We start from the raw sequence: 12,749 nt of genomic DNA, 5'->3' as shown, positions 1-12,749 counted from the left end.
GATTAGATGTCTGAATACAGTCTTGTGGAAGCACATACTAAGAAATGATTAATTCTGCCTGGAAGTGTGGTCCAGAGGTGGGTCTTGAAGGATGAATAGGAGTTGACTAGGCCAAGCAAGGTGGGAAGGGTATTCCTGGCAAAAGGACTAACATATACTAAGGCTTGGGATCCAGAAAACACTGGAGTGGGTATAAGGAGAAGAAAACCTATACCCAGGGTGGGGAGGACTTTTCCCTGTATCTCTCTAAGCCACAGATATGACATCTGTAAAAATAATAGTACCTACCTCATAAAGTAGTGGTGAGGGTTGAATAAGATAATATATAATGCCCCCACACAGTGCCTGGTTCAAGAAAAGTCAGCTCCTTTTGATGTCTCCAGAATACCAAGGGGCAGAATTCCCTGGCAGTCCAGTGGTTAGGACTCCACGCTTTCACTGCTGAGGGCCCAGTTTCGATCCCTGGTCGGGGAACTAAGATCCCACAAGCCTCCTGGCATGGCCAAAAAAAAAAAAAACCAGAATACCAAGGGACATGAAGTTGATCTCTGGCAACAGAGCCAGATTAGGTTTAAAGTAGAAGAACATCAGATTTTTTTTAATGTTATATTTTCCGTGACTAAAATGCATGTTTATATTAGAAGAGTTGAAAATATTTTAAAAAGAGAAAGAAGAAAAGAAAACCAATCTAAGGATTGTAACCTGGGAGACAGTCTTTCAGAAAGCTCTGAGGACTGTTCTACCTGTTATAGAAGCTTTTGAGACAAAAGGTTCTACATCAAAGTAACATACTGACAGTTTCCATAGTCCAAGAAGGTGAGTAGTGGGTTATTTTGACCTCTTTACAGGATTGAGAAAGAAATGTCTCCTAAGAAGTTACCTTGCTTGTGCCAGGAGAAAACTGCTTTTTTTTTCAGGGGGCGGGGGGTGACCAGGCATTGCTGTGTCTTCTCAGGGGATCTAGTTAATGTATCATACAGCTGCTCATTGCACCCTAAAGGGAGGGGGTAGTGGCTCAAATGGGCAGAGAGAGAATTATACGCTTAAAAACGTTCTCGTCCTGCCTTGCAAATATTCTTATTTTATTGGTTAGAAGGGGCTTCTCGCCGCGTGGGCACCGCAGGCTCCAGCTCTGGGACGAGCCACACCCTGTCCCATTCCCAGAGATGGACCTTGGCCTTCCATCTCTCAGTCTTAGTTCTTTATCTAGGAAATGATTCTAAGATTTCAGCTGGGCACCCCTTCCTCACTGTAGCGACCTAACTGGGCCAAGCTTTTGTACAGGTTGGGGGGAGGGAGCCAACCCAGGGGCTTGTATGTTTAATGTGCAATTTCCTGTCTCTAGGAAGACCACAGGGTGGTGATGGCTGCGGGGAGCTTGGGCATCCTTCAGTCCACTGGTATCTAGCCAGCATCCACCTAGTCTGAGGCTCAGACTCCTTTTGGCTCAGGGGAGGGGGGAGAGTCAATAAGCCAGCAACAAGCCCACGCACAGCCATGATGGCCAGAAACGGAGCCCTCACCACCCCAAGAATCAGGCCTGTGGGTCATGGCACAAGGCTTGCCTTCAGAAATCCACTCATCTGCCCCCTTGTCAGGGAAGGCAGCCTTTCCTGGCTCTGTTCCTTCCACACCAGGCCAGGCTCCTGAATTAGTACCCTCAGGGTCCCACGCTCTTCTCCTTTAAAGCGCTTTCCGCAGTTGAAATCTTAGTAGGATTCTTTGATGTCTCTCCCCCACCATTCTAGAAACTGCAGGGCCTGGTTGAGGGCTTTGTTTCCTCACTGCAGTCGACTTGAAAAAAATGCGCCACATAAGAGCTGTGAGTTGAGTTTATTCAGTTTCTCACTGAGCTCTGAGAAACTGTTTCGAAGAGGTAACGGAGGAGCCAGGATATATATAAATTTTTTTTTGTTATGTCTGGGACCATGCTGGTGGGGGTGGGTGGGAGGGGCTCTGGAAACGCAACAGTGTAAAGAAAAAAAATGTTGCCTGTCATTCCAGTTCTACAAGGATCAAGCCTTTAGCCACTGCAGTCGCCCACCCAATGGAAAGAAAAACACCTAGAACATAACAAGATTACTGCTAACCGCAGAGAACAGACATCTTCAGTTAATGATTGAGTACTTTTCTATGTTTGGGAAGACACAGGAATCTGGGGTCATTGAATTTTTTCTTTAGTTGTGTCTCTTAACTACCTAGGGGCGGTGTCCAAAGCACAGAATTTCCCTCCGGTGGATGGATGGTGGGCGACAGCAGCGGCTAATGGTTGATCCTTGTAGAACTGGAATTGCAGGCAACATTTCTTTTCTTTACATTGCTGTGTTTCCAGAGCCTCCCCTAGGCATTGTCCCTGACATACAAGGGGCACTCAACAAATGCACTGATAAGGGAGAAAGCCAAGTAATACCATTCCCTTTTACAGGCAATAAAATAGGCCCAAACAGGAGATCCAACTGCTTTATTCCCCTATTTCTATAGTAGGAGGACCAGGGAGCACAAGGTCACACCTAAGGGCCTCCCAGGTCCTCCACCTTCTCCTCCTCCTCCTCTGCTCCTCCAAGGGCACTGCAGAGCCAGGCCCCAGCCCCAGAAACAAGACAAGCTTCCTAGGAAAAGATCCTACGGCAGGAGGGGAGCAAGTGACAGCGTATTTATAACAATAGCACTTACAATGTATCAGACACTGTTCTTCCACAGCAACTCTTTGAGGCAGGTTCTATTAGCACCACCATTTTAAAGGTGAAGAAATGGAGGCACAAAGAGCTAAGTGGCATGTCCAAGGTAGTAGCGGGGCCTAGGTGATGGAACTGAGGCTGTAGAGCTGGAGGCTGCACTATTATCTACTGAGTCGCCTCTGTCACAGCACAGAACATCAGCATAGACGTCGGAAGTCATGTGTTCTTGGGCTTCCCTGGTGGCGCAGTGGATAGGAGTCTGCTTGCCAATGAAGGGGGCACAGGTTCAATCCCTGGTCCAGGAAGATGCTACGTGCCGCGGAGCAGCTAAGCCCGTGCGCCACAAGTACTGAGCCTGTGCTCTAGAGCCCAAGTGCCACAACTACTGAAGACCGCGTGCTTAGAGCCCGTGCTCCGCAACAAGAGAAGCCCCCGCTCGCCGCAACTAGAGAAAGCCCTCGTGCAGCAACGAAGACCCAACACAGCCAAAAATAAATAAACAACAAAAAAATTTTTTTTAATAAAAAAAGAAAGGCGTGTGTTCTTCTAGCTCAGCCTTGAGTGTCCCATGTCCTTGTTTCTTCATGGGTCAATTGAGATCCTTGATAACGGCTAGCCAATAGAGTTGTTGGGACATTAACTCAGAGTTTAGTACAGTGCCCAGCATATAATAAGCGATGAGTGAATGTTAATTATTGACATTCTTGTTACTGTTATGGGTGTTCTGCGCCTGCGGAGGAGTGCAGGGCTGTATCCTGGCACGGTCTGCAGTTCAGGTCACCCTGTAAACCAGGGGTGCAGGGTCCCTCGCCTCCCCTCCCCAGCCCAGAGAGGGAGGGGCCGAGAGGAAGGGGGCCCACCACTCCTGGCCCCGCCCCACCAGGCTTAAAAAAAAGAAAAAAAAAAAAAAAAGGACGCTAAGCGCAGGCGCAGAAAGCCAGCCGTAAGCCTGGCGCCAGCTCAGAAGTGCATAAGCATGGAGGGGCGCGCGAACTCCCGGGGCGAGCCCCGCGCCTGGCCCGCCGGGTCCGTGCTGTGCCGCGGCTGCGTGGAGCCGCTCATCTTCCTTGCCAACTTCGCCTTGGTCCTGCAGGGCCCGGTCACCACGCAGTACCTGTGGCACCGCTTCAGTGCCGACCTTGGCTACAACGGCACTCGTGACAGGGGCAGCTGCAGCAACCATAGCGTGGACCCCACCGCGCAGGTAGGGGCGGCGGGGAGAAGCGAGGAGCGTGGCAGGGGCGGGCCCTGGGCTGGAGTGTGGGGGCAGCGGAGCGGGCGGGGCCTGCGTAAAGGTTGGGGGCAGCCCAGCGGGTTAGGATATTGGGTGGTGGGCGGGGCCGGAGCAAAGTTGGGGCTTGACTGAGAAATGCGTTGCGGGGATGCTTAAAGTTGATCTAGGTAAAGCGAGTTTGAGGGTTAACAAAAGAGGGTGTCCACTGAAAAAAAATGCACAAACTGAGGGACTTCCCTGGTGGCGCAGTGGTTGGGAATCTGCCTGCCAATGCATGGGACACGGGTTCGAGCCCCGGCCCCGGAAGATCCCACGTGCCGCGGAGCAACTAAGCCCGTGCGCCACAACTACTGAGCCTGCGCTCTAGAGCCCGCGAGCCACAACTACTAAAGTCCGCGCACCTAGAGCCCATGCTCCGCAACAAGAGAAGCCACCACAATGAGAAGGCCGCGCGGTGCAACGAAGACCCAACACAACCAAAAATAAATAAATAAGTAAAATTAAAAAAAAAAAAGCACAAACTGAAAGTTGAGAATTATGTTTTATTTGGCGGACTTTCTGAGGACTCAAGCCCGGGAGGCAGTCTCTGAGATAGCTCTGAGGGACTGTTCCCAAGAGGTAAGGGAGTCGCCAGGATATATAGGAGTTTTGCAATAAAAACCAGGTAGTTGGAACATCAAAAGATTACTGTTAATTGAGGAAAACCAGACATCTCAAGTTACTGGACTGTTTTTTTTTTTTTTTGGCTGCACCACCTGGCTTGTGGGCTCTTAGTTTTCCAACCAGGGGTTGAACCCAGCCCCAGCAGTGAAAGCGCCAAGTCCTAAAAATTGGACCACCAGGCAATTCCCACAAGTCAATGAATTTAGCACTTTTCTAAGTAAGGGAAGATGCAGGAGCCTGGGCTTATTGAAATCACTCCTCTGATATGCACCTTAGCTCTCTAGAGCCAGTATCCTGTTCTTTCCCATCCTGAGTCTGTACTTGGGGGTGGCTGCAGTGGCTGAGGGCTTGGCGGTGGGCAGCCTGTTTGTCTCCATCCTGAGTTCCCTCAGGGCTCAGCATCAGGGGCGGCAGTAGTGGCTGAGGGCTTGATGGCCGCAGCATCCTTTGTTTGCTGATGTGGCAGGCAACATTTTTCATTCACAGTGCTAAAAGTAAGAGAACGGATCTTGCCCATTTCCCATACCCCTCCAGTGTCAGTTTTTAAGAGTTGTACTAAAATTCTCTGAGGTTTAGGGCTCCAAAGAAAGTCCTCATCCCTGTATCTCCCAGGTTGGTGATGGTGTGGGCGATGGGCAGCCCAGAGTGAGGAATGGCACCCTGGTAATAAGACTCTTGCCTCCGCAGGAAGTGGAGACGCTTACCTCCCACTGGACCCTCTACATGAACATGGGCGGCTTCCTGGTGGGACTCTTCTCGTGCACGCTGCTGGGCGCCTGGAGTGACTGTGTGGGCCGCCGCCCGCTGCTGGTGCTGGCCTCCCTCGGCCTTCTGCTCCAGACCGTGCTGTCCATCCTTGTGGTACAGCTGCAGCTCCACGTTGGCTACTTCGTGCTGGGCCGCATCCTTTGTGCCCTCCTCGGCGATTTCGGTGGCCTCCTGGCTGCTGGCTTTGCCTCCGTGGCAGATGTCAGCTCCAGCCGCACCCGTACCATCCGAATGGCCCTGCTGGAAGCGTGCATCGGGGTAGCAGGGATGCTGGCGAGTCTCATTGGTGGCAACTGGCTCCACGAGCAGGGTTATGCCAACCCCTTCTGGCTGGCCTTGGCCTTGCTGATTGCCATGACTCTCTATGCAGCATTCTGCTTTGGTGAGACAGTGAAAGAGCCGACACGTGCCCGGCTCTTCACACTCCGTCACCACCGATCCATCGTCCAGCTCTACGTGACCCAGGCCCCGGAGAAGTCCAGGAAGCACTTAGCCCTGTACTCGTTGGCCATCTTCGTGGTGATCACCGTGCACTTTGGGGCCCAGGACATCCTGACCCTCTATGAGCTGAGCACACCCCTCTGCTGGGACTCTAGGCTGATTGGCTACGGTTCTGCAGCTCAGCACCTCCCATACCTCACCAGCCTGCTGGGCCTGAGGCTTCTGCAGTACTGCCTGGCCGACACCTGGGTGGCTGAGATCGGTCTGGCCTTCAACATCATGGGGATGGTGGTCTTTGCATTTGCTACCATTACACCTCTCATGTTCACAGGTAAAGTGTGTATGGGTTCAGGGACAGTTTGTCTCAGAATTGCTGGGTGAAAACTGGGGACTGGCCACCTGCTGCCACCAAATGTAGTTCATGCCCATGTCTTTGGAAACATCACTGTGCCCCTAGCCTGCACTGGAGGACAGACAACTAAGAAACCTCATAAAAATGCCATCTTTGTTATACAGAAAACATAGACCTTCAATAGCCAAAGTAATTCATTCACACTACCAACCATAAATATTGTTAGTAAGATAGAGCCAAAGACAAAAAAATTGCTCTTACACTAATTGCTCCACTCCTTGGCCTCCCACAGCCTATATTCATGGTGCTCTTAAGCAAAGTCCAAGCTATTAATGCCTTAATACTCACTTCTCTGATAAGAATCACAGGACCTATCTCAAATATCCTTGGTCAGCTTCTTTGGGTTTTTAAAAAAGCCAGTCTTCTCAGACCGCAGCTATCAAATTCCTGCTTGTGTTGGTTCTTCTTTTCTTTCTTTTTTTTTTAAAAGGAGAAAGATTTTATTTTAAATATACTGAGCTCCTCTATGTTCTAGGCCCCGAGTCTCCACACAGATATTTTCTATCAAGGGTTCTTTTTTTTTTTTAAATTTATTTATTTATTTTTGGCTGTGTTGGGTCTTCGTTTCTGTGCGAGGGCTTTCTACAGTTGCGGCAAGCGGGGGCCACTCCTCATCGCGGTGCGCGGGCCTCTCACTATCACGGCCTCTCTTGTTGCGGAGCACAGGCTCCAGACGCGCAGGCTCAGTAGTTGTGGCTCACGGGCCTAGTTGCTCCGCGGCATGTGGGATCTTCCCAGACCAAGGCTCGAACCCGTGTGCCCTGCATTAGCAGGCAGATTCTCAACCACTGCGCCACCAGGGAAGCCCCCTTTTCTTTCTTTTTTTTTTTTTTTTTTTTGGTGGGAGGGGGCAGCTGCGAATGAGGAAGTTAACTTTCCTGAATGGACAGATTTATTTTAATAGAGCCCTAAAGTGTGTACAGTCAGCCATTCTGTAATCACAGATTTCCTAATGTGGCTGCTCGCCTGGACGGTGCTGATGGGGACCAGGTACCTTTTTCTCCTGCCCACAGCTTCTTCCATGGACTCGGTGCTGGGCTCAACGCCTTCGGGGGTGCAGAGATGATGAAGACACTGTCATTGCTCTGGGATTTGGGGGCCTTTCACCTGAAGGGGCCCTGGGGGGCCTCATCGTGAATGCACTTCAGAGGCGCCACTGTTTTTTAGCAGTTTGCAGTTTTTGTTGAGGAGGTAGCAGTTGCACAAGGGAGAGAAATGGTTACGAAGGAAACAGTGTAAGCCTGTGAGTAACTAAATGTCAAGGGAAAAGGAACTTGCATTTACTGTGTGCTTGCTGTGCCCCATCATTGTCTCCTTCCCCATCAGGGAAGTTCTTCTGTGTCTAATCCAAGTCCCTCATGGCGTAGGTACAGGACCTCTGCTACATCTCACTTGGGCACCCCTCTCCCCAACCCCATTTCCTTGATGATTGTTTCTTTCTTCACAGGGTACGGGCTCCTCTTCCTGTCATTGGTCGTCACGCCTATCATCCGGGCCAAGCTCTCCAGGCTGGTGAGAGAGTCAGAGCAGGGTGAGTATCAGGGTTAGCCTGTGTCTGGTTCCTCATGCCCAGTGTTTCCTGAACTGTGCAGAGGGCAGCCACGGGCCAGGAGGCAGCTTACCTTCCTCCCTCCCACCCTGGAGAAATAAGTAGCCAAGACAACTGCATTGCTGTCACAGTGCCCAGGGCTGGCAGAGAACCACAGCAATTTGGATTTTCAGACCACAGAGTTGGAATTTGCAGTCAGCAGCATACGATTATATTCTTTTGGATAAGCCAAGCAGAGGATTTACTCTCTCCAGACTTCAGCTTTTCCATCTGTAAAGTGGATGTGACGATACCAGAGTTCCCTGCTTCCCTGGGGTCAGAGTGTCCAACTTTGTGATGTAGGTTTCACTGTCTCCACATGGCAGATGAAGCAGAGGCCCAGAGGGTTAAATTGATTCACCTGAGGTCACTCAGTAAGTGGTGGAGCTAGGATGCACACCCAGGTCTGTTTCTAAGAGCGGCAGGTCTGGGGATCTGGGTTTTAATCCTGGCTCTGTCACACCGGCTGTGTGATCTGGGCCTGTTTCCTCATCTGTAACACATGTGAATTGCTCTTTTTTTTGTGTGGGGGAGGGGTTCTTTTATAGTTTTTAAATTTAATAAATTAATTTATTTATTTTTGGCTGCATTGGGTCTTCCTTGCTGCGCGCGGGCTTTCTCTAGTTGCGGGGAGTGGGGGCTACTCTTCGTTGCGGTGTGCAGGCTTCTCATTGCGGTGGCTTCTCTTGTTACGGAGCGCAGACTCTAGGTGCGCAGGCTTCAGTAGTTATGGCACGAGGGCTCAGTAGTTGTGGCTCAGAGGCTCTTGAGTGCAGGCTCAGTAGTTGTGGTGCGCAGGCTTAGTTGCTCTGCGGCATGTGGGATCTTCCTGGACCAGGGCTCAAACCCGTGTCCCCTGCATTGGCAGGCGGATTCTTAACCACTGCGCCACCAGGGAAGTCCTGTGAATTGCTCTTGATGACATCTGTAGGCCCTTCGAGCTCTGACAGTCTGATAGTTTAATCTCAACTTCTGCTGGGCTGTTGCTTATTTTGCAAAATTTGTGTTCTGCTGGCATATCGATTCTATTTATTTTAAAATTTTTGGCTGCATTGGGTCTTTGTTGCTGCGCATGGGCTTTCCCTAGTTGCGGTGCGCGGGCTTCTCATCGCAGTGGCTTCTCTTGTTGCGGAGCACGGGCTCTAGGCGAGTGGGTTTCAGTAGTTGTGGCTCGCAGGCTCAGTTGCTCCGTGGCATGTGGGACCTTCCGGACCAGGGTTTGAACCCGTGTCCCTGCATTGGCAGGCGATTCTTAACCAATGTGACAGCAGGGAAGTCCCGTGCTGTCATATCTATAAAGAATAGCTTCTCAGGCCTCTTGGTCCTTAGATCCCAATCCGGAAACATGTGGCTCATCCACTTTTTCCCATCTGCCCTCTTGGTCCTTAGATCCCAATCCGGAAACATGTGGCTCATCCACTTTTTCCCATCTGCCCTGGAAGTAGGATCTGGTGATGGCAGAGACTCTGGTGCCATGTATAGCCCACCATGGGTTCTGTTATCCTCAGAACCCATGTGCCTTCATTGACTCACTCAATAAGCATTTTTCTAGCACCTTCACTGTGCCCAGAGATGCCAAGGGGAACAGGAGAAAAGAACAGCTCTTACTAACTGGCTGCCTCCAGGGGGCCAGGCCCTGTGATAGGTACATCACATATATACCTATCATGCGATTATAGTGTTACCAACAATCTATGAAAGGTATTATCCTTATTTCACAGAAGGGGGACAGAAACCCAGAAAGATAAGTGTCTTATTCGGTGATCACACAGCTAATAAGTGTTGAAACTGAGAATTAGCCCAGAAATTTATCCTAAGCAGGAGATGATTCCAAAGGGGATAAACCCAAAACCATTTTAGCAGACTTTTGCTAGAAGACATCACATGTACTTGTAATATATAGATTTAATAACAGCCATTTGTTTTGTAGCACAGGTGCTTTCCATGCATGACCTCGTCAAAGCCTTATCACAGCACATGATGTAGGATTTATAGCTGAGGAAGGTGACACTCAGAGAGGTTAAGTGACTTGCTCCAGGTCACACAGCTGCGAGGTAGTGGTGTCAGGATTTGTATTTAGGTCTTTCAAATTCCTGAGTGTGGTATTTATTTCTTCACAGGCGCTCTCTTTTCTGCTGTGGCCTGTGTGAATGGCTTGGCCATGCTGACAGCCTCTGGCATCTTCAACTCGCTCTACCCCGCCACCCTGAACTTCATGAAGGGCTTCCCTTTCCTCCTGGGAGCTGGCCTCCTCTTCATCCCGGCCGTCCTGATTGGGTAATGCAGGGCCCTGACCCCGGCTCAAAATGGAGCCCTTTACCCTAAAGGTATCCTCTTCCTCCTCCTCCTTCCAACCTCCTCAGTCCTGGAGCTCTTCCCCTGTGGGTGTCTCAGTCCCAGCCTGACTCTCCCCTTGCAGATGGTTGCCTAATCGTCTGGGAGCGATTCCCCGGGAGCAAGGCAGAGGCCGGTAGGGGAAGGGTCAGGCTCACAGTGCTTCTTGGCAAGGCTATGTTCTCACACCCAGTTCCCCTCATCCCTCTCCATTCCCATTTTACAGATGGAACTACGGTGGCAGAAATGTGCTAAAGGGAAGCCTGGAGAGCTTCCTCGGCTAGTTGTGACTGGGCCACACGCTAACCTGACCCACTTGTTTCTTCCCCCAGAGCCCTCTGTCTCTGGACATTGTCTTCCACCTCTCAGCTTGGGGAGGGGGATACCTGGACCAGCCCATCCAATAAAGCCTGTGTCACTTCTCCAGGAGTTGAGGGTCCCCCCGTGTTAAATCTGAACCCTCTCTCTGGTCTCTCACAGGATACTGGAAAGGGCTAATCATTGCCCTGAATTCCAGCAGTTTCCCCAGAGCCCCTGATGTGCCTGGACCAGAGGACGGGGGGCGAGAGGAGCGACGTGAGCACTAACCAACTGGAAGCAGATGCCTCTGGATCCCAGCCCTCAGCAGCAGCGGCAGCTCCCCTCAAAGGGCGGTGTTCACCTTGGACCAGGTGGTCAAGCTAGACCAAGGCCCCCACCTCATCCACGCCGTGCCTGCCTCTGATTCTAGGATCTGGAATTGTAACCCAGACAGTCCCACTCAGGGCAGGCGGTGTGGGAGCCATTTAGAACAGGGATCTGTTTACCCTTTAGTCCATCAATCACGTAGAACCCTCCAGGGGAGAGGAGAGGTCCTGATGGAGGGACCAGCTGAAGCACGAGGGCCATAGCACCTCTGCTTCCAACCCAAACTGTGCAGCTCACGGTGCTCAGTTCACGGCCAAGCAGCTACCAGTCACTCCTTAGTGATGAATAGGGTACCACTGGTCAGTGCCAGCTTTGGGGGGAGGGAGGGTTGTGGGAGGGACTTGGTGCCACCTGGAGGGAGAGTGCTGCGTGGGAATCAATCCCCTGGGCTTAGCAGTGCCAATCATAATAAGAAGTCAGTATAATCGCCCTGGAATGAACCTTCCGGCCCCCATGGCATTGGGCTGTGGGGCCTTCTGTTTTCCTGTTCCTAGTTTGCCCACCGTAGGTCAGACAGCAGTGGCTGCTGGAAGGGACAGGGGCCCCTGAGTTGCCATGGGATTGGTACTGGGCGTGGCCAGCTCAGTCCTCATCTGACTGCCCATTCTCTTCTCCGGAGCTGCTGGGAGGCGAAGGGCTGCCACGCTTGCATCAGGTCAGCAGAGAAGCTCCGGGCAGAGCCCTGGCTGCTCATTCCTCAGGGTCAGAGATCTACTCCCTGAAGACACCTTGCCCTGGTCTTCCTGGCTACACCAAACCAAGCAGAATCAGTTTTTGTTACCACTCAGCCCTCTAACACCTCCCATTGCTGGGCATTTCAGCAGGGCCATGTGCTGACACCATCCCTCGAGCATCTGTAGCTCAACAGGAACCTGGAGATGGGCCCGACTCCCCAAAGAATGAGCGGCCCATTTCTAGGGCGTTAGGAAAGCCTGGACCTGAAGTTGAAAGGCAGAATGGGATTTGGTATTAAGGCACTGGCTTTGATGAGGGCCATAAGCCCCCAAACAAATCAGATGACACTTGACTCTTCAAAACAGAATTGGCCACAGGGCATGGCCCCCTGCTGGTATTTCTACCCTCATTCTCTCTCACCTGCCCTGCTAGCCAGTTTTCTGGCTAGAAATCACGCAGGTAAAATGGGGGTGGCCCAGGGCAAACTAGGGTCAGCTGTGGCCCTCTGTAGCCTGGGCCTGTTTGCAGATTCCCATCTCACTGTCCCCTGTCATTGGGAGATCAAGCAAGGAGAGGCCCCCTCCACTGACTGTCCCAGCAGTGAGGATGGTAGGAAAAAGGCTCTGGGCTGGCCTCAGGCCCAGGCTCTACTCCGGGCATTGCCTCTGGCTCGTGTGTTGCCTTGAGCAAGGCCCTCTATAAAGGGTTAGATCAGCAATGCCTCTAATTGTCTGATCATGGTTGGACAAGTTAGGAGACACTAGATTAAATACTGTTTTAAGATCCTTCCTATCTCATATATTCTAGAATGGAATGCCTCTATTCATGGACCTAGGGGAAGGATAAATGAGTTGGAGCTGGACTTTTGACTTTTGAGTGTTTCTTGGTCATGAGCAATTCTTGGTCTTGGAGAGGGGTGGGGTGAGGCTGACTCAGCCCCGACCTGGGAGCCGCAGCTACAGCCCAGCCAAGCAGAAAACCCTGACCCCACAGACCAGGCTGCAATGTCAGAGCAGGCTGGGGGGTGGGTGGCAAAAGGCTGTTTCTCAGCCCTCTGTCTCAGGACCGGCCCTGTGAGACCAGGCCTAGGTGGAAGGTGCGGGCCAGGGTGCCTGCCCTGGCTGCGATCTGGGCAGTGTTTGTTACGGCAGGGGAGGCTGGCCCCTGAACACACTGGCCTGGCCAGGGGAGGGTCGTCACTTCAGCTGCTCTGGTGGGGCCCGGGGGCTGGGCTATGATTCCCCAGAGAGACAGGAGGCAGGCAGCAGT

The 12,749-nt window shown here is 51.7% G+C and overlaps 1 protein-coding gene across 1 annotated transcript; it reads left to right on the top strand.

Annotated features, from left to right (window-relative positions):
* The first annotated feature begins 1,622 nt into the window (after positions 1-1,622).
* SLC46A1 (solute carrier family 46 member 1) lies at positions 1,623-12,342 on the top strand. Its single transcript, XM_082371316.1, is given in 6 exon segments — positions 1,623-3,882; positions 5,263-6,115; positions 7,644-7,727; positions 9,905-10,061; positions 10,599-10,650; positions 10,652-12,342. Coding segments are annotated over 6 exon segments (1,428 nt in total). The 5' UTR covers positions 1,623-3,654; the 3' UTR covers positions 10,706-12,342.
* Positions 12,343-12,749: the final 407 nt, after the last annotated feature.

Source organism: Balaenoptera borealis, assembly GCF_965194805.1.
Source record: "Balaenoptera borealis genome assembly, chromosome: 20".
NCBI classification, from domain to species: domain Eukaryota; kingdom Metazoa; phylum Chordata; class Mammalia; order Artiodactyla; family Balaenopteridae; genus Balaenoptera; species Balaenoptera borealis.
The sequence above is the reverse complement of the archived record's forward strand: the minus strand, read 5'-3'. Positions and strand labels throughout refer to the sequence as shown.